This window comes from Saccostrea cucullata, unplaced genomic scaffold, assembly GCF_032062105.1.
Source record: "Saccostrea cucullata isolate Sc308-1 unplaced genomic scaffold, CSIRO_AGI_Scuc_v1 ctg3547, whole genome shotgun sequence".
Taxonomy (NCBI): Eukaryota; Metazoa; Mollusca; class Bivalvia; order Ostreida; family Ostreidae; genus Saccostrea; species Saccostrea cuccullata.
The window spans coordinates 12,227-34,904 of NW_026937938.1; the positions used below are offsets into that span (position 1 = coordinate 12,227).

Consider the following 22,678-nt stretch of genomic DNA (forward strand, 5'->3'; position numbering starts at 1 on the left):
TTAATTAACCTGACTACAGTTTTTTCAGCAAATCGTCTTGTTAACTTGCAATATATAGTAAGGCACGTGTTCATGTCATGCAGTTGTGTGAAATTAATTGTAAATGTGAACATATGCTTTATATTTTATACATGTACCAATTTTTGTTTCTACTTCGATTATCTTTAAGTTGAGAGACTGTAGACAGAAGAGTAACATGAAAATAACAGTAGTTGCCTTTCACACATTATTGTTTCTTACATTGTTTATATACCAAGTGTTCTCCGGAGACAGCTTTTGATACTTATGAAGAATTTAAATCAAGATTCAATAAATTGTCGTTTTTCTTTATTAAACTTTCAAAATAAAATGTTACTGTCAAAACTATTGTTAAATGAAAAATACACTAGTTTTTATTGTTTAGATGAGAAAATAATTTCAGGTTAATGAAATGACCATATGTATTTTAAATCTTTATCTTCGATCTTAGAAAGGGACGTAACTCTGTAAAGCGGATCGTATAATACTTATATTGTCCTCAGTAGTAAGAAGACTAGATTAGTAGATAGGATATGAGACATTTTGAAAGGAAGAATTAAAACTATTATTTTATTAATCACTAATTTATTGATTAATACAGCCGCTAAATAGGTTTGGACGGAACCATTCATATTTTTGCGCAGGGGTGTCTTAAAATAAACGGAACGTGAATTTGTTTCTTATTTTTAATCCGAGTTGGATTCAACGGAAATTTCCTCAACCTTGTTGGTTTTATCTATTTTCATAATCTTACATTATGTTTGAATAATAATAATACAGCAACTAGAGTCTGGAGTTAAACCTACCCACCCCCTTTTGCTAACTTCCGAGAAACCAATATCTACACACCCCAGATCTACATAATCCAGTTGCGTTTACTTCTGAACAAACTAACATTTTTAATGCTGAACAAACTGACACTTTTAATAACTTTACATGTCCAGAGTTTGAAAACCCGATAGAAAAAAAAAGATGTGAAATATGATTAAATTCCATCAAAATCAGATCCTAGCAAGAACAATAAAAACTTAAAAAAAAAGCGTACAATCTTTTGTATTACTCCTAGGTTGAGATAGAAATGTTGAACCGTTATTTTAAAACCAGAAATTATAACATTCTTGAAAGTACATGTAGACTGCTCTCAGATGGGACTAGACGACTATTATGCAATATTAACAGGAAATGACAGGTGTCACTACTTAGGTGTGGAACCGAATCCTTGTATATATACACGTGTGATGTACGTCTGGGTTACAATGTACCCCTCGGAATATAGCCCTGAGGGTGAATCTTACAATATATTTTCTATATAGTGTGTACAGAGTGGTTCGACCATGCTCTACGCGCTGAAGTTATTAAAAAATGATTGCATACATGTGACCCCCCCCCCCCCTCCCCCATACTTAGTACCATAAATACGCGATTTCCATGCATTTGTAATATGGGATAAAATATTATTGATATAGAATAAAATTTATAAAATATAGATTAATGGGGGTGGGGTGGGTCGTAAGAATTTAACTTTTGTTTAATGATTTAGACTTTGATATTCCTATCATGCATTTACAATCAAACAAGTCCGAAGATTGACCGGAGAGTCCATTATCCTCGTATAAAAAATACAATTAATTTTTTTTTTACAACAGACCGAGAAGAGTAAGGGGTATACTATTTTTGAGACATAAACGGGTGTGAACAAAAAATCTCGATTAGGCCTAATATTTACATGTAATATGCTTGTAACGGTGGATTAATCATGTGTTGATAAATAAATAAATAAATAAATAAATAAATAAATAAATAAATAAATAAATAAATAAATAAATGAATGAATGAATGAATGAATGAATGAATGAATGAATGAATGAATGAATGAATGAATGAATGAATGAATGAATGAATGAATGAATGAATATAAAGATCTACTTCAGGTGGGTCATCATGTATTCGGCACTTTAGTAAACGCTTCGCTTAATTAATAATCGGGATATATTACAACAAATATAAGATGTTTTAAATAGTTTAAGTTGAATTACAAAGATCTAACGGAAATAATTGTAAATATAATTACCGAAATTAATTAAGTGTAAATCGCTAAAATGAGTAAACCGGGCCCGCTACCCATTTTAGTCACCTTGAAAAGGACAATCGGCGATAATGATGGATAAACATAACATTTTAATTCAAAACTGTCAGCGAAGGCAAATCTTATAGTAATAAACTATGTCCGTAAATTTCATGAAGAAATAATGTGTATTCATCTCATTATTGTCAAAAACCCGGTTTTCAGTTTCGAAATTCCCGGCCGGCCCGGCCCGGGTTTCGCTACCCATTTTAGTCACACTACAGAAGAGCGGAAAGGAAGAAGACCACCTGTCTGGATGTACAGGCCTAATGAATTATGATGGAATTAAGAACTTTATTTTAACAAGGATTAATTCACGCAAGTATTTAAATCAGTCTGATTGATTTGGCGTGTGTGAATTATTCCATTAACATCACAAAATGTCCAATTGGAATTCTGCTGTCAGTCAGTGTCTGAAGGAATTAGTTTTGTTTACATGTCAGTGATGTAAGTATTAGCATGCTATGAATTTGGGGGTTATTTCTTGCAAAACGGAATCAAGCTCTATATGATAGATATTAGAGGAATATACATGGTAAAAAATTAATATAACTTTTATTAGTTTTCTTAGTCTTACTCAACAGTCAATTAATTTAGGGAGGAGGAATATCTGTCACTCAGGGTGTCCCATGTATCAGTAGGGTATGTCACATTGTGCCTGTCTAAGGTTAATCAAGTTCAAGTTCAGTTTATTTATGGATTCTATAACATAAGGTCTGTGCGAATGAGTTCAATAATTAATCCCTGCATGTACTTTTATGGGGTACTCACAAGGGTGGATCTTAACAACTGCAGTGATATAGATGTGAAATTTCTATTTTCCTTTTAAAAAACTGTGAACCAAAAATTATCACTTTGACAACAAAGTACCAATCATACGATATGTATGGAAATACCTTATTGAAGAGTTACTGTAGCTCCAAATTTTTTTTTTTTTCTAATTAGGTCAAACATGAATAAAGGTCAAGGGGTCAGAAATCATAGCATGCTCAGAAATATCTTGCAACAGACATATGAAAAATCTATCTCTTCTAAATCAAAGTCATAAGGAAGAATTAATATTTATGAAAAGTATGTCATACTTCAAGGTCAAGATATAATGGTAAAAAATCATGATAGTGTAATCTGTATTAAGAAAGGAATAATTCGCACAGGTAATACATGTATAATTTGAACATGTTGAAAGCCCTATCTCATCTCATTCAAAAGATATGACCAAAGTTTAAGTTTTTATGACATTGATAAGCTGACCATTTAACAGATGACAGATGAATAAGATTTAATGTCCTCTCTTATTCGCTAAGGTGGGGGACAAAAATCAAAAGAACTCATCAAAAGGGATTGACTGACCTTGACCTGATAATGCATATAGATGCTTTCTGTAAAAATAAACGTCTTCTTACAATAATTTAGTTTATAGTTAGAAAGTTTAAGTATCATAAGAAAAAGAAATATCATGTTTGACATACATGTAGATCTATTTCAATGAAAAAAAGTGATATTGTCAGAATGAGATCAATATTGCCTGACTGCACCTTGCAGGATGAAAATTTAGTTTTAATAATTTCAGAACTTCTTTTTTTCTAATTAGAAACCAAAGAATTTTCGATGAATTCCAATTATATATTAGCGAGCGCAGCGAGCGTAAGCGAGCTTATAACGTGTATGAACAGAGGAAATCGGATTGAAATCTGTACATACGTCAGCCAAATTTCTCTGTGCAACATTCCCAGAATTCCTGCACTACCCAATGTCCTTTGCGCGAATAAATCAAAAATAGTAAAAAAATTAAAGGAACATTGTTTCTTACCGAAATCTTAACGAAATGATTTTGCCTTACCTTATTCAAAAAAATACCCCCATGCCACAACACCGGCCTTCACCTTGCCCTTCGAAAATGATGCAAATGACGCCACTGGAAACATAATTTTGACGAAGTTATAAACTCGGAAAACATGTTGCGGTGCATAGCAACATGGTGGCTAAAACATAGCAACAGCTTACTTGAAAAGAACGATTTAATGCAATTTCTTTTCCATAAAACTAGCGTTTGCGTCCTAAGTCAACACATAGACCTAAATTGAAGGGCTATGGTCAACAGAACTTTTTATCTGACGTCATACTTTCGTCACTTCAACGGTTCGGGTATTTCCGATTTTGTCGGAAACTTCCGAGAAGTTTGGAATCTCGATCCCGATGCTTGGGAAATGATTTCTTTTTATTTGTTTTGTTTTATTCTTTTTGCTTTCTTTTTCTTGAATGATAGACAGTACATGTGATGATGTGTAGGTTTATGATAGTAAATAAACTGCGCTCGCCCCAACGGTCACACCGTAAAACATATTACTAATAATTATAATGTACATGATCTATGTAAAGCCTAAATTGATTCGTTATCCAATGTAGATTTAACAGTCGAGCTGGTTGATGACAGGTATAAACTTAAAAAAATTACTAGTAGTAAAAAGGTACCGTAAAGGCATAGTACATGTATACAATGTATATGTTGTCTTATTTAATCATATTCATTGTACCTGCTTTTTTGGCTGATATTAAGTGGTTATTTCAGCTTTTTTTTTATTCAGACAGAGTAGCATAGAGATGCAATTAATTTCATTTTTCATAATATTCATTCATTCATAAAAATAATAAAGATACCTAACCTAATGATAAAAAAGAAGAATAAATCAGATTGGTGATCAATATCTAAAGACATGATGGCGGATCTAAGGGAATACTGTAGGTTGTAATATTTTCGTTCGTTTATTGCTTTTCTCATTTACCTAAGACAAAGCGACATGAGATATTTGTCTCATCTTTTTTAATTATGATTATGGCTAATTGATTTCAAACATTTAGCTTATAAGTCATGTATTATAGTCTAAATTTATGAGCGGTGGATCCAAGGGGAGTTGGCATTTAAATACTTGTGGTGGATCAAAGGATACTAATGATTTTTGCAAATTTATTTCAACGTTTAGTTAATATTTCTGTGTGTGATCATGATCTTAACTAAGAAGTGGTGGATCCAAGGCAAGTGGATATTAATTGTTTTGATAGCCATAAGAGTTGTGTGGATGTAAAGGGAGTAGATAGATATTTGTAATAGGTCAAAGGATAATAATGATTATGGATAATTGATTTCAAACATATAGCTTATATGTCATGTGTGATCAAGATCTAAACTTATAAGTGGTGGATCCAAGGGGAGTGGATATTTATCTTTTTTAATTATTTGTGTTTGATCAAAGGTTATTAATGAATTGTGATCATGTCTAATTTATTTCAAACATTTAGCTCGTGATCTTAATTTTAAAGTGGTTGATCCAAGGCAAGTGGATATTATTTTTAAATATTTGTGATGGGTAAAAGGACATTACTGATTCCGGCTAATTGATTTCAAACATTAAACTTATATGTCATGTGTGATCAAGATCAAAACTCATAAGTGGTGGATCCAAGGGGGGTGGATATTTATCTTTTTTAAATATTTGTGAATGATCAAAGGATATTAATGATTTATGATTATGGCTAATTTATTTCAAACATTTAGCTTTTATGTCAGGTGTGAACATGATCTTAATTTAAAAGTGGTGGATCTAAGGGGAGCGGATATTATTTTTAAATATTTGTGGTGGGTAAAAGGACAATAATGATTATGGCTAATTTATTTCAAACTTTAATCTTACATGTCATGTGTGATCAAGAACTTAACTTATTAGTGGTGGATCCATGGGGAGTGGATATTCATTTTTTAAAGAAATATTTGTGGTGTATCAAGGATATTAATGACTATGCCATAGTCATTAATATCCTTGATATGGCTGATTGATTTTAAGCATTAAGATTATATGTCATGTGTGGTCATGATCTAAACTGATAAGTGGTGGATCCAAGAGGCATAAATATTTTATTTTTAAACATTTGGGTGAATCAAAAGATTTTAATAGTTGTACTTTGTGATATATAACTGAATTGAGTTCCATTAATTAAATATGTAGATATATTGCACATGAATTAAATAAATCCAATCTTATTAGTGGTGAATGCAAGGGGAATGGAGATTTAAAAAAAATCCACAAACTAAACATCATATAAACCTAACATATATAAATATACATTAGTTAAGGAAAGAGACCCTCTTTGGACACTGTGAATTGGTTGCTATTGTGTTGGTATTAAATTTTCTTGTTTCATTTTTTTAAATATTCAGATTAATGGTCATCGATCAAATAATCTGTGAAGAGTTTTATGATGAATGTTTCATTTTGGGAGGCAACTGCCTTAGAAACCTATTTTCATATAAATCTTCTTTTACATAAGCAAAAATTTGAAGAATGAATACTTGAAAATTTGAAAAATAATAGATATTTGTTATAACTATCCACTTTTACAAAATGAGAAACAGAGAAGATACTAATGATCCATTAGTCTAAGAAAAAAACCCAAGTTTTTAGGAATTATCTTACAGTAAATATATCAATACATGGGATTTAAAACCCCATGATAAAGAAACGTGGGAGAAAAAATCCCATATGACAATATAAGCAACATATGGGTTTAAAAAACCTACATTGATTTTCGTGGGGTTATTTCCCCCATGGGGTGAAAAATAAACCCCATGGGGTTTTTGTGGGTTTTTTTGTGGGGTATTTTTAAGTTCATGTTTCCCCATGGGATTTTTGTTTTTGAACTCAAATATCTCAAAAACTAGCAGAAAATGTTGAATTTTTTTTTTCATCAATCAATTTGATTATAAAAACCCCACCATTTAAAAAAAACCCTAAGATGATAGCTTTAAAGGAAAAGGGTGCGCAAGTTCGGAAAAATGTCCATTCCGAAGTTGTCCGTCCCACTGTTGCCTTCTTTTCTTTTCTTCCCTTTCTTAGATTTATTTCCATTAGAACCATTGGATCCACTTCCAGATGTTTTAGGCCTCATAACACACAGTTGAAATCATTTGGTAAATCCCCCAAAAGTTTGTTAATTTAAACAGAAAATATCTTATATTCAGAGCTCGAAAAATCATGACTCTCATCTAGCTCACGCATGCGCAGTATTCGATTACTACCGGTCTACGGTAACCGGCTGGGAAATGTGACTAAAGTGGTGGCGTCTCTGTGTTAGTGAAGTTTTATCAAAGGGACGTTAAACAAACAAACAAAATACAGCTAATTTAATGAGTCATGCAAACAAAGACAATGTTGTTACATGTACTTGCTTGGACAGCTAGCTTAGAGCAGTATATATTTATCGTGTATTTTATATTCTTTTTTTCTGTGAATTGTTGAGAACGGAATGAGATATTGTTAAACATATAAGACGTTGTTCATACAACTACTGATCAGATGAAAATAGAAAAGCAAATAAACACTTTAATTCATGTACAAATAAATGATAAATAATAGATTTCTTATATACATCCGCTTTGTAAGTTATCTCCTTCAAAACGTTGATTTTTCATTCTTAACAGGAAATCTATATGACTATCTATAGAGTTCAGGTAGATTTATTTCATTGTACAAACACACACATAAGGTGTGGAAAATACTGTACTTGTTTAGTTACATGGTTCATTAACATAATTAATGTAATTAACCCACAGTAGGAAGTACAGCTAAACCACCGAGCAAACTTTACCCTCGATCATCCAACATTCAGTATAGTCCTATTTTGTGATCCATTTTCGATTTCTCATTAATCTAACCCTTCGGGGGATACAAGAATAGCCTTTAAAACGGATTTGGGGATCTATTGTCTTCCTCTGTGTAAAGAATTCCAGGATGAGGAACTCCGGTGCTTTTGTAAGTAAATTCAGAAATAAATAAATATACTTTTGGTAAAAATAATTTTTATTCTCAGTTTTAAAATGCCAAAAGAAATTTGAAAACTATTATAATGTTTAGTTATGGTTATTGTATTCAAAGTATTATTTATTTATTTTTTTAACGATTACTGTGAAATCACTAGTTTTCGTGGGGGGTTTAATGTTCGTTGTTTTTAAGGCATGGAGAGACCCACGAATTTTTGTCCACCACGAAAAATAATTTTTCACATATATTACTACTAAACTATTCTTCAACCACTAAATCAAATCCCATGAACCAATATATTTTCCTCAAATCAAGAAAATTTGACCACTTGAAAAAAATATGTGACTTTACAGTAACTTCATAAATAACTATACATGAAGATACAAATGTTCGAATCTTTCAAGCATTTGCCAAAATAAAAGTGTCATTTTTAAGTACTTAAATTAACATGATCTTAAATCTATTATATCAGATATATACATGATTTGAGGATAGTAAAATTCGGCAAGAAGAAGCCCAGGTTACTAAAATTTACTCTTTTGAACTTGAAAATGTCTTCACATTGTCTTTTGTTCAGATGTTTTACCATATTTAAACACTCGAAAGTATTCGATTGAATATGTGAATTATTTTAAACCTTGTGTTTATATTTCAGGTATTGTTACTTATTTGTTTCTTTGTACATGGAACTCATTCATTTCTGTTCCAAAAGACCGCAGCCTGTCAGCCTGTGGGAAGTAGGTCACAACTTTTTTCTATATATAGTAACACTATAAATATCACTTCACTGCAAACTCTTAGAGTAAAATTGTTTTTCAGCTGGGTCCCATCTCATAAAGAATACAATATTGTTTCATATTTGAATCAATTGTTTTGAAATTTAAAAGAAATGTTCAATTTTTTATGATTTTAACCTTAATCAATTTGTGAATATCAATAGATAAAGATTACACTTTAGTAGACTTGTTTATCTTTCATTCATTAAAATAATAATTTAATACTTAAAATACTCGATCATAAAAATTAACAGCTTCCAGTATCATAAGCTTACTTTAACCCTAAGGTCATACATAACCAGACGGACTCTAATACAGTATATTAAGTAACATAGAAAAACATTTTTTAGACCGATAGGTTGATGTTTTTCATACGTATTATTAAGATATGTCACTCGTCAGCTTTTTAGAAAAGTTTACGCAGAACCTCTTACTTCAAAAATATTTATCAAAATTCAATTTTTATAAAATATTCAAATTCAACAATGTAAATTTTTTAACATTCATTGCAAAAACTGCTCAAAAATCTATAAAGAAGCAAGATTTATTAGGGACTATTTCTTGTGGTGGAAGGATATTTAGCAGAAATTTCTGCAAATCAGCACATTTATTAAATTTATTGACTTGAAACTTTCGCCTCACATCCTTTTACTCGGGGAATATTTTCCGTTATGATATTGCTAGGAATATTTAATATATAAAATATTATATTTTTAGAACAAGTTTACCATCTTCCCTCAGCAAACTTTGCAAAAGAATGAAGATATATTAAAGAAATCAACTGAAGATAAAATTTATACTATTTTTTGCCTGATAATCACATATTTTGGCCAATATTTCAAAATTAACATCACTGACCCCAACTTTTTCTTTCGTTATTTTAAAGTACTCGATACTTGTGACTGATCAGCACTTACGTCGTAAAAATCTTGATATGAGAAAATATTTTATTGCCTATTTAGTTTTTTAATACCCCCAAATATGTTACTTTTTAGTGCGAAAAGGTCACGCAATAATTAACGCGCATTTTTTTTTTTTTTTTTTTTGGCAAGATTTGTTCAATGATAAATAATATTCAAACTATTTTACTTAAAATAAGATTAAATTTATTGCCATGGTAACATCTTATAAAATATAATAAGGGATAAAGTAATAAACCAAAGAGTTCAAACTTAAGTGCAAAAAGGTCAACTTAATAGTACCATAGATCAGTAAGATGCACACTGGCCTCCTATTTTCTCTGCGATTTTGAGTCATACTATATGAGTACTTATCCAAAATATACTTCTCAAAAAATCCTTGATTTAACAAATTTCACGAGTGACGTACCTTAAAGTTATTTACACACATGATACATCGTAAGTCTTATATATGATAAGGAGTACATGGCAGGGATAGGTGTGACTGTTCGACAGGGGACGTTTCCTTTCCCGTGGCACCTGAATCCATATCTGTTTTTTAGAGGTGGATGTTTGCTCCTTCTCGATTTATATTACTTCAATGGACTTTTTAGCTGGATATCTGTTCTTTTTGCTTATATATTAGCATGCTCGGAAGAACTATTTCTGAGATCAAAAATGGCATATGTTGACGAGAGCTTCAAATGACTACTTATTTGATGTTTCTTGTTTAATATAGAAAGAATGACAATTATATTTGATTGTTTACTTATTTCATTATTTTTAATTTATTCATTTCTCTGTGATTTATTCATTTAGTAAGTAGAGAATGTAAGACGTTTTTTTTTTCTATAACACATGTAGTCTCGGTATTCAATCGCTATTGCATTTACAGTAAAAATTAATTAAAGCAAAATCAAGCCGTATTGATGATTTGGCTTTTAAAATTTAAAATGAAGACAAAGAACATCAACCAAGTTAAAAGATCTAATATATCAATACAAAGCGGGAGCACAAGCCACATGGACCTCTAAAACACCAGATCTGGGACCAGGTACCCTAGAGGTCTAAGCGTCCCTTGTTGCCTTTTCACAAAATGTCATCACTTTTTCACCTTGTCATGATCGGGAGCGACCGAATACATAGGTAATTGTAAAAATAAATTGAAAAACAATACGAATGAAAAAAATTGTAAGAACCTCAATATTGTTAATTGATAAAACGTCTTCCATGCACAAAATTGTTTAATTGAAGGCTATAGCAAGAGACTTGTTCTTTCCGTGCAGAAGCTTGTTAATAAGTTCTGCTTATTAATGAATACAAAAAGAGGTCTGTTTATAACCTAGTGTTATCTTAAAAATGAAACCTTACTTTTAATTGTCAGAGTAATTACTGTATAATGTATGATGCACAAAGATCGATTTTCTTTTATTCGATATAATGAAGTACATCTCATTAGAAGTGATTTGTTTTCATGGTTCATTAAACACATAACAAATGATGGTATTAGACTTTCAAATATTTGAGAAAAACGTACGTGCTGTTGTTTTCAGAGTAGATTGTCGTAGCTTTCTTATAATGAGTCGGATTTTTAAAACTGTTAATATTACTAAAGTATAATAATCTAACGAGATGGAAACTTTGCTCACACTGTAGATAATAGATAAACAATTTGAAATCGCTGAAATAGCATTTGAAATGGCAAAATTGTATATATGTTACAAATAATATTTACTGATGACGGGTGCCATAATTAGAGAAACATTATTAAATAAGGAATAAGCTGCTTGGTTTTGAAAATGCTGATTTTAAAGCAAGCAAAACTACATTTTTCTAAAATGTCGTCGGAGAAGGGCAAATGATTTCATTAATTAACAATTCGTTATCAGTTCAATTCTTTTATTCTTTATATCATTACATACATTTCATATATTATTTAAAAGTAATAAATACAAGATCATACACATTGTTCACAAAGAAGAAAAATATATATTTATGCATGTCGCAGGTAAATTTAGATTAAAGATATAAACAAAAATTGGGAAATGACATACATGTAATTTGTTTAAATTACTGTGATATTTAATGTTTGAGCGTATTAAAAGTATACTAGCATTAATTCTCGGAGAAAATTTTAAGACCCCTAACTACTTTAAATCTCAAATACTTGATATTTAGATAATTCAAAATTTCTACATTTTGATCATTTACTATTTTTAAATTCTATCTTGGATGTTGTAAAAGAAAGTGGACAGTCTTCAATATAATTCATGCTTCATACTGTGCATATTCATTGTTATACGACTAAAATTGTATATAAAATTCAAAGATAAAATATTTTATCAAAGGCACAAGCTATTCTTTTAATATTCATTATCACTAAGTCTTTATAATCAACCATTCAACTTTTAAACATAGTACAAACAAAATCTCTTCCTCATCTTCTTATTTCCTGACATTATTTTTCAGAACCATTCTATTTCGGAAAAACAAACATTTGGTGCATGTCCCTATTCCCCCGGCGTGTGTCCCGATCTCCGAGGCGTAACCCTTTCGGAATTTCCCATCGCTGGATTTGGTACGATGGTCATTTTATGGAATTCGGAACACGACCACATTCTAGTGTTGTAATCAGAACCACGCATCCGATGGTAGGAGATTTCTGTCCAACGAAAAGGGAGAGAAAACCAGCAGGCTACAGTGTATTACCGGTAGAATGTATAGTCGGATGCGCACGCAACTATGAGAGAGTGTACGGAAAATTTAGCAAAACGAAGAATAATTGTCATATGTTTACAAACAGAATGGCCGAAATTCTCTGCCATTACACTATCTGTCCTCACTGGTGTTTAGGATAAAATTATTACTGAATAAAAGTTGAACTTTAAACTGGCTTTTTATCAATCAAAAAAACTAATGTTTCATCAATGGACGCAAATTTTCCTTTGTCAATAACAGTTACATCTTTTGGAAAATTGAGATATATATGTTTAGAATTTTTATGTGGCATTTTAAATAATATATTTTTTTGGTTCTGTAAATGTAACAAGAATCTAAAACTAAATTGCACGTTCATGCAGGTTTCTCAAAAGGAGAAATTAAAGCGTCGCAAAAACTAGGTCACAGAGTAAAGTATATAAAAAGAGCAATAGACAGGAACAATAGCTGTATACACGGCTGCAACCACTTTCCGCTGTTGTCATATCCAATACCTGCATCTACAAGGTAAAAAGGAGAGATTTATTTTTAAAGACTACGACGATAAATATAAAAAATGTCTTGTTGATGATTTATCCATGAGTAAGGTGCCTAATGCAACCTCTGGCTCCAGGAACATATAACCTAGATGAACTCACTTTGAATCCCAATCTCAATTAATTAAGGAAGTAATGGTAGAAAAGTGAGACTGGGATCAAAAGAAGCTGATCTTAGTTTTATGACCCTGGGGCCTGATATTTCAGAGGTCTTTGTTTGCTCTGCTGATTGATACTATTTGAATGAACTTTTGAGTTTGAAAACTGTTTATCTCCATATATTTCATTTGTCTGCTTCTTCTTGAAATTTGATGACAAAAGAATCCAGTGATAGTTTTTTTTTCAAAACAAATTTTATCATAACTTTGTATGATACTGGAGTAAAAAATATCCAAAAAATATACCAGTATTCCACTGCAATAAAAGTACTATGTTCACCTGCAGGTGAAAGGCAGATTCACAAGACTAAGAGAATGAAAGTTGAATTGCAGCAAATAAGAGAGTCAGAAACTTCGTAAAGACTTACAGGGACAGACTTGGCACATCGTGGGGCAGTCTTGGGGTACGTTAGAGTACGTGTCACAGGACTGGCGGGTAAATTGTCTGCCACACAGCGGTGGGTCTCTTTGGCCGGTACAGTTTACTGGACAAAAAAAATCATTTCATATCTTGTTAATTTCACTTGTTTGTTAAGCATTGTTCTAAAATGCTGTTTTAGTTCTTTACAATACTTATCCAAGCAAAGAATGGCAGTAAGCTAAAGAGATAGAAATAATTATTCTTCTGCATAGTTTCTCTTGGTAATATTTAAACCGAAGAATAAATATTTCCTTTAAAGCTGGTAATGTTCTTAATGTTTAATCTTATCATCAAACAGTTCGTTTACTTATAGAAAATGAAATAATATAGTGTCAGTACTCATAGTATTAGTATAATAAATTACAGTACTCACATTGACAGTTAGGACCGATGTAGGTTGTACGCGGAGGTCTGCAGGTACAGGTACAGCTGTTAAAGTCCATCGTGCCGCCATTTTGACACACCTTTCCTTGACAGTCTGAAACACACCAAAATTATTTTCAAAATTACCTCAACATGGAAATAATAGTGGAATCTATATACTAAAAATATATATAGTGTAATTTTAAGTACAGATATCAAGAACTTTTATTAATATGGACAACATTGATTGTCCTGCAAAAACGACATATCTATCAGCGTTGAAATTATTAATTGGTTTCAAATACTTGAACTATGCATGCGGTTTACTATGCAAACGAAACCTTACATAAAGGATACGGTTATAGCATGTTGGTTTTCTGCCACTCGGATTGTCATCAAAATAAGTTACAATGTATATTTATCTCTTATACCATACAATTATCAAGGAAATAAATTAAGGATAGTATAAATCTTACCACACAGCTTATTCCTGCAGCTTCCTTGACAATCACTGCAGGCAGTGCCAGATTCATAGGGATTGCTTATGTCCTGGATTCCGCTGTTGAAATATTATATTTCATTCAGATATTAAATAATTGGAAAAGACTGAGTACTTTTGTCTATGAATAAATTAGAAGTATCAACTATTGTTGTTGGGTTTTTTTTCAATTTCGACATTGTACACATTTTTGTTCCAAGTTCAGATATATACAATTTTAAAAACAATTTATCAAAACTGTCTAAGTATAATTCCTGATTTATTAATGTTCTTTTTGGGTTGTTTTTAATTCTCCCAGAATAAAGTAACAATGGCTTTTACTTTCTATAACCTTTTGCTCAGTTTTTATGATAAATACTATTCAAATTAATATTATTTTGTTTCAGTCCTTAATTACGTTGAATGAATTAATATATTTATGCATTACTGTTGGAATTTAGCGGTTTTACACAGCGACTAAAATAATTTATAAATTATAATTGATAAGAACAGATACGAACCCCGGTCCGTAATTACAAATATAGCTTCTCGTTGAACCACAAATGGTAAAACCGCACCCTATCCTTGTCGAGGTCGCCGACACAAGCTGGTAAGGAATGAAAAGGAGTTTGACTTCAATTTAAAGCTGCTATAGTTATAACAATAAAAATAAATCTATCACTAAAAGAGTATCAATTTCTAAACAGCCTAAAGTCAACAGCAGATCGATGGACTAAGTACCAAAGATATTCACCTAAAATACAATACAATGAAAACCAAATAATTCGGTTACTAAGCGCAAGTTACTAAGCGCAAATGGTTGGAATTTCCTTTTTTACTGCCCTTCTTTTCCAGGAGAAAAAAGATTTAAAATTACTGAAATTTAATGACCAAACCAACTCGCTTTCTAGGAATATGCGATACTTGCTGAATGAATCATTTTCTTTCCTGTTACTAAATACATGTTCCATTGTATCCATCGGACAACGATGTTCTGCTTTTACTTATACCTTTTTTGGTTCCATACTTCTTGGGTTCTATATATAATTCAATATTTCGTGTGTGATTTGTTTGAAAAACGACATAATAAGGGCAAAGGTATATATAACATTTGATCACCTGTACGTATCGACCGACTTGCGTCGGATCATTCCTCCCTCCCAATGTAAAGTCTTCTCCCTCATCATGCCACAGTCTCACTATTTCCTCCCAGTCCGTGGCTTCTGAAGTACTTCCAATATTTTGTCCAACGGAAAAACGACCTAGAAAATTATTTTAACATCATTATAAAGAACTGCATAGTAAATTATATACAATAAAAGTATTATGCGCATAAACTATTATTATTTATCATGTAATGAAACCTCCGATTCCCTACTTGAAATATTATAATTATGTACCTACGCTTGAATTCCCAAAATTACTTAACAAGGTGTCACAGATGTCATGATACTTCAGCATTAATTTAATTAAAATTTTGGAGGGCTAACAAACTTGCGTTGTGTTTGTTATATAGTGTTAAAAACTTTACAATCGTATTCTATCTACTTACCAGGAATACTCCTTTGTCTTTTACCATCGTGTACCAGTCCCTTACAGGTGTCAGCATATCTCTGGGCGACCATAGCTAGCTCATCGTCCCAGTACTGATAAAATATAGAATAGACACAATAGAATTACTTTCAAAATAGAAAAAAATCAAGTTTGATTAGCATTTTTTATATCAAATTGTATACATGTATGTTCATCTTTTCTTAGGCGTAAGGGAACGAGAAAAAGTAATTATAGGTTTTCAATAAATGATAAGTGTCATAAAAATGTAGATTTCTTTTATATACCAATATATTGTACAGATAGAGCAAACGTTTGCGAGCGCTCGCCAAACATTCTTTTGCCTTTAATAGAAATGTTCGCAATTAAGCGCTCACTCTGTTAAACAGGCTTCTGGTTTAAGAACCTTATTGTCGCCCACGTGCGTAGTGGTTAGAGCGTCTGCTCTAGAGTCGCAGGGTAAGAAATTGATCCTTAAGTCGCGGGTTCGAATCCCACTGTGGTACGCGGAGACCGGTCCTTCGAATGAGACCATTTTAATCGAGATCCCGTGTCACGGTAGATGCTTCCATGAAAATTATCCCTAACTGCTCAATGACCATGAGAGACGAGTAGGACAAAATTTGCAGCTCTCCATCGGCAAGTGGTGACGCCTCTATATGAGTGAAAAATCTTAACGTTAAACAACAAACAAACAAACAAACGTACCAATTTAGCCATGACGACTGCTTCTGGTTGTACTGCCGCTCTGAATTCATTATGTTTATCGACAATCTTTCTCTTGTTTTCCTCTGATACACCTACGGGAAAAAAATACGGTTGTGTGAAAATGACCAATGTTCTTGGTTTTCTATGCTTTATCTGTGTGGGACATGATAAAAGAAAATATAAAGTCTGAAATTGGCCTAAAAATTTTATTCATAGTTCAATGCAATGAAAAAAATCTGAAATTTATCGCAGATTTGACGTTTAATTGAATTGCTTTCTTTTGATTGACAACGATGCCTTTCCACAATGATGTAATTACATGTAGGAATAAAACACCTAAAATAACACCAAATCTGAGTCCCTAGCCATTGGGGATATCTATGCACAGCGGAATAATGAGGAATTAAATACTTTATCTCGCATAATACCTGACTGTGTAGCCATTGGAGACCTCTGTAGACAGGCAGAATGGTTAGGAATAACCTGATACTTCTTTGCACAATTAGCCTAAAACAAACAGCAAAGACAATTATCATGCAATCATGTCAAATTTCATTTTTTTTAAAGATATTTCCCTGTAATTTTAAAGAGTTTTCCCTGTAATCATTTGATATCTTTGAAATGTATCAAACCGTTCCATAATTTCGGAAATTTATTGTCCTTTTTGAGAAAAAGCACACAACCGATGTGTATTTAAATTGATAGAAGGGGAGGAAAATTTAAACAAAAAAGATGACTGCAAAAGTCTTCTTTTTTAAGAAAAAGAGATATTAACAGAAATTCGGTAAGCAGAAATAACAATGGAGGACTACTGGAGAACTCATGTTCTTGAAGGAAAGAACTTAGATCACGTCCGAAAGTGATAGGACAAAATGCTTGGATCTTTTCCCTATTGAAGGAGCGAGGGTTTTGATATCTTAGATAAGAAACCTTAAATCGTCTGGCACAGTTTCTTGAATATCATGCTAGTTGATGAAAGTTGTCATTTAAGTAGATCTTTTGTGAAAATTTTTCATCTTCTGCAAACTTTTTGCGAGTGTGTTTAAAGCGGCACTCTAGGGAGGAAGTTTAGAATTCTTTGCTCGTTGGTTTGAGTTTCTTGTACTGCATGAGTTCTTTGGTCTTTGGCTCTGTCTTATTGATTGATATAATTCCCAATCGAGCAATTCTCCCTAAAATACAGGCTATACAAAAGCTAATTAAGTAAGATCTAGGTTTTCAAGCATTAATTTCGATACGAGTCAAATAGGATTCCACTGAGAATTATGGGAGGGATTAAAGTCAAAGTGAAGTATAAAATGGAATTTTGGTTGTAGCGAAAATTTCTTTCAATTTTTTCTTTCCAAATTTTAAGAGAAAAAAGTCCTTAGAAAATGGCCATTTTTTGGTTTTTGAAGGGGCATCTTAACAAAAATGAAAAAAGTATTCTGGAGAGAATAGCATTATGAGGGGTAAAACTGCGAAAAATAGTCCATGCAGCATGCATTCAACAAATAAAGAAGGCATTATAGACATTAGATTTTTATACGAGCAAACATACGAAAAATACGTACCCAGCTATTAAGTCGCTCATCAGCACTCGCAAATAATAGAAGACCTAAAAATATAATCTAAATTGTAGTGGAACATCATAATTTGTTATATCGAGCAATGAATGACAGAGAAAAGTGATGATGATTCATTTTCTCCATTAGAACTTGTGTATGGTTTTAAAATTTGGCAAAACATGACAATCAATCATTTCACTGGAAAACTTACGACGCATTTTTATATATTACTAACTTTATTTTATATTTGTTTTCAGCTTATTGTTTACACCTAATTAGTAATGTAAAGTGACATCTTAAGATATAACTGATGTATTGGGAAGATATATTGATTATTTGTATCATACTGTTCAATACTGTTAAATAGATAAGTACATTCTGTTATCTCAACATAATCTTCATACAATATCTTTATCTGAACACAGACAGAAGTAATAAATTTAAAGTCTTTTGTTGTTGTTTTGAGTTTTTTTTTTCAATAATTATGTGGGGGTGATTGAAATATTGCGAAATTTCAGATGGATTCAAATAAAATTCTATTTTATTACAAAGAGAGAAAAGCTAAGAAAGAGTGCAAGGTTACTATTGCTCCAATATTTTAAAAGTTACGACCAATTTTTTGATAAAAAAATCAATTCTGTGGAAATTTTTATACGCAAAACCATTAATGAACAAAAAATAAATTGAATTGTTGAATTCTGAGTCAAAATTCTGTGTAATAATTTCACTTAACACAATGATAAGTACGTTATTATAAAATTGCTCATAACAAATGACACTATTTAAATCAAGGTTGTGAGATGATCCTTTGGCAAATGGAATTCAAATGCATCTTTTTCTCGTAAAGATACGAATGAGATATGGAGAAAGCAAGCAGTATTGAAGCTCATAACTCATTTCAAAAATTACAAATCAGGAACAGAGCAAACACAGACATCTAAATCATCAGAGGTGGGATCAAGTACCATGGAGAGGTAAATATGTTATAAAAGTGATTTTTTTATAACGATATAGCAGGATTTTCCTACATATTTTTAGTTACCCGAATAATGCATTAACATTTGTAAGCATACTGTGAGTATAACCACACTTTGAGTAAAACCTTTCAAAAAGAGGCCCACAGGCCTTATTGGTCACCTGAGAATCATGTATCAACTTTCCAACAATTGAATTTGGTTCAAATGTTAAACCAGAGGCCATGAAGTTCACAGTTTTGAATGAGGCACCATTGCTTTCATTGCTATACACTTAGCATGCTGATCTGGTTACTTATACCCAGAGGTAGATCAGAGTAACAAAGAGAAAATGCATATCCAGTTTATAACCAGTTTTGCACCCCACCCCAAAGGAACCACTGGGGCCACATATTTCAAACTTTTTGAAATTATTTCATAAGTTTTATTATATCATAAATGGTTGATTAATACCATAGAGCAGATTTCAAAGCAATATTTTATTTTCAGACTATGTAACCACACAACCACCCTAGCCACCCACCCCAATACCCCTGACCAAGGGGGGCATTAAATTAACAATTTTGCACCTTTCCTCATCACAAATATATACACTTAGATCATTGGCATAATACCCAGGGGCAAAGGAAAAGATTTTCAAAGAATTCATGCATTTCACTATATAATCATTAGAGCCCAGCCCTAACATCATGACCCCTGATCCAGGGGTCATGATATTCATACATTTGGAAGAGGCATTCTTGCTCATTATAACTATGTACCTAGTTAGTTTGTTTAATACGTAGGAGCGGAGAAGATTTTCAAAGAATTAATGTGTTTTCACTATATAATCTAGGAAGCCCCACCCTTACACTAGAACCCCAGACCCAGGGGCCACGAAATTCATAATTCTGAAAGAGAATTTCTTCCTCATCATAACTATTTACTTGGTTAGTTTGTTTAATACCCAGGAATAGAGAAGAATATTTTCAAAAAAATCATGCATTTTCTCTACAAAATCTATATAACCCCGCCCTAGTACTAGAACCCCTGACCCTGGGGCCATGAAATTTACAATTTTGAAAGAGGTAGTCTTATTCAACATAATTATGAACTTAGTTAATTTAATGCCCAAGAGCTGAGAAGAAGGTTTTCAAAGAAATAATGCATTTTCACTATATGATCTATTTAGCCCCGCCCTAGCATTTGAACCTCTAACCCTGTGGCAATGAAATTCATAATTTTTGTAGAGGACTCAATGCTGATTACAATCATGCCAACATTTTTACTGCTTGACGTCCAGGAGTAAAGAAAATTTTAAAAGATTGCATTAATTTTTAGTGGTTATGGCCCCGCCCCTCAGGCCCCAGGGGGACTATGAAAGTTTTGGTTCTCCTTCACCCATAGATGCTATTTGCCAAAATTGGTTGAAATTGGTTGAGACGTTGCAGAGAGGAAGCTGAAAATGTTTAAATGTTAACACACAACGCACGACGGCGGACGAAAACACATAGCAATATGTCACCTATAAACAGTACAAAATCCCTCTTTTGGATAAATTTTGCCCTATTTGTGCATGTATGTTTTTCAAACACAAATACATTCAATATTTGTGAGATTGTTGTGATTTATGAAGATAAAATTGGAAAAATTAAGATATAATTTTCAGTTTCTAATTCATGGTACAGAAAGATTTTTTCTCGCCTTAAAAATTAAAATTAAATTTAATATCTGCGAATATTATATCGGCAGGAAGAATAATGAATTTGCCGAGGAATTATATTTTGATTTTTGCCGAGGAATTATATTTTGATTTTTGTAAAGTATCTTGAAACAAAACGAGGAATATATGCTTATAAAAGAATCAGTGCTGCTGAAAAATAACTGTTTCCCCTAAAAATATAATATTCGTCGTCAAAGGAAAATAGTTCAGTGCTATAAAAATTGTTTCGGAGTTTTAACTATCTAAACAGCTTTCTCAAGGGAAAAATATATTGTACTCTACAAATTGTAAGATATGTCATGCTTTATGATTTTTTTTTAAATTTTGCTGAACTGCCAATACATCTTGATATCCAGTAAGGTCTCTTTATTCTCCAAAATATTTAAATTGATAGATAAGCAATATTCAGAAACATAAATCACTTTTAAGCATATTTATTTGTTTTTTATCTGTGCATTGGCTGATATAACCTATCACTGGGTCGGTTTTTGGGCTGTTTTGTTTCATGCCAATTGTTCGGTCTTTGTTTTTATAACGGGAAGTTTGGTCTATCTGATCATTATGGAAACTTCAAATAATACAAATCTACGAAAATGACAAACCAAAAATAATTTGAAGTGTCATTCAAAAGTGTCACAATTTCAAACAAATTGAAGAAAAAACAAAAAGGTATCTTATTCTAACATTCAAGTAAACTAAAACTAAAGACAATGCTGTCGAATTTAAATGTGTAATATTTTTACTTTAATTTTTATTTTTCAAGAAAATCAAAGTCCTTCAAGAGTTATTTTTTCCAGACCACATATTAATAAATCTTAAATAAAAAATATATTTTTACTTACCTAAGTACACGAGTAGCACCACGCATGTTTGTAGTCCCATTCTGAAAGTCTGAGGGCTGGAGAAAATCAGTTTGGGTAACAATACTAAAAAAATTACAACTTTTTTCCAAGAGGTTTTCTTCTTTCCTAACAGAAACTAAAAATCAGCGTTTCGCTTCTTATAATCTCCAATATAATGAGTTAAAAGGTAAATTCATAGTATTTAATGTCTTTGTTTGATTAACTTATAAACGATTTATACCCATTTATCTTAGTGAAGGTCATTAGAAAAACAAAAAAATGCTCTGGATTCTTTTTCACTGTATTACGTTTTTGAATTGTTAATGATGCGCTCCTAAATTAAAGAAATGTACATTTCTTAAGAGGTAATGGTAATACAAAGGCGGCATTGAAAAGTATTTGGTTTTTAATCATTATAGTGTATCTTCATCGTTAAGCATGATGTATTTATTTGTAAATAAGTCATTGTTGTGTCATTACTATGCCTTTAGTCATGTCAAATCAATCAAAATTATTATTGAATATAATTCGTCGCTGTATAAAGTGAAATGCTATTCAGAATTTCGTGTTTATTACTGTGAATCAAGAGCAAATGTGTATGAAACTCAAAGGACTGATTTAAGTAGCAACAATTTATTACCGAGTTTTTAACTTAAAAAATGCTTATAATTGACAGTGAAATCTTTTTGAATAAGTTTTTATTCTATTCTTCCATATCTGGAAAAGGAAATTTTTAAATACTGATTTTTTTTACTTTTAAATTTACGATTTTTGAAACAGTTAAAATTTACAATTTAATATTCAAAATTCTATAGTACATGTACATGTATATGGGAAACTGAACGTTTCCCAATGCATAATGTACACATTTCAAATTTGTAAGAAAAATATCTTTCTTGGAAAAATTGTCATATGAATATCTTAAGCCATTATAAAATTTAGAAAACAAATCACCAAATTAAATAAGTATAATGTACCTTCGAAGATATGAAACAGGGTATTATTTTTGCAATAATAAACTAAATGGAGATTTTTTTATTACTGTATTA

The 22,678-nt window shown here is 31.6% G+C and overlaps 2 protein-coding genes across 2 annotated transcripts; one reads left to right on the forward strand and one right to left on the reverse strand.

Annotated features, from left to right (window-relative positions):
- Positions 1-7,846: 7,846 nt before the first annotated feature.
- On the forward strand, positions 7,847-12,520 carry LOC134249095 (uncharacterized). The gene is made up of 3 exons (XM_062731450.1): positions 7,847-7,947; positions 8,612-8,693; positions 12,101-12,520. The coding sequence occupies exons 1-3, from the start codon at positions 7,927-7,929 to the stop codon at positions 12,487-12,489; spliced, it is 492 nt and encodes a 163-aa protein (XP_062587434.1). The 5' UTR covers positions 7,847-7,926; the 3' UTR covers positions 12,490-12,520.
- A 61-nt stretch (positions 12,521-12,581) lies between these two features.
- Positions 12,582-22,189, reverse strand: LOC134249099 (cysteine-rich venom protein latisemin-like). Its single transcript, XM_062731453.1, has 11 exons — positions 21,630-22,189; positions 18,118-18,161; positions 16,993-17,071; positions 16,565-16,656; positions 15,858-15,951; positions 15,425-15,567; positions 14,827-14,912; positions 14,304-14,386; positions 13,838-13,942; positions 13,412-13,528; positions 12,582-12,849 (listed from the first exon to the last, which is right to left on the reverse strand). Exons 1-11 carry the CDS (start codon positions 21,667-21,669, stop codon positions 12,752-12,754), a joined length of 981 nt encoding a protein of 326 aa, XP_062587437.1. The 5' UTR covers positions 21,670-22,189; the 3' UTR covers positions 12,582-12,751.
- Positions 22,190-22,678: the final 489 nt, after the last annotated feature.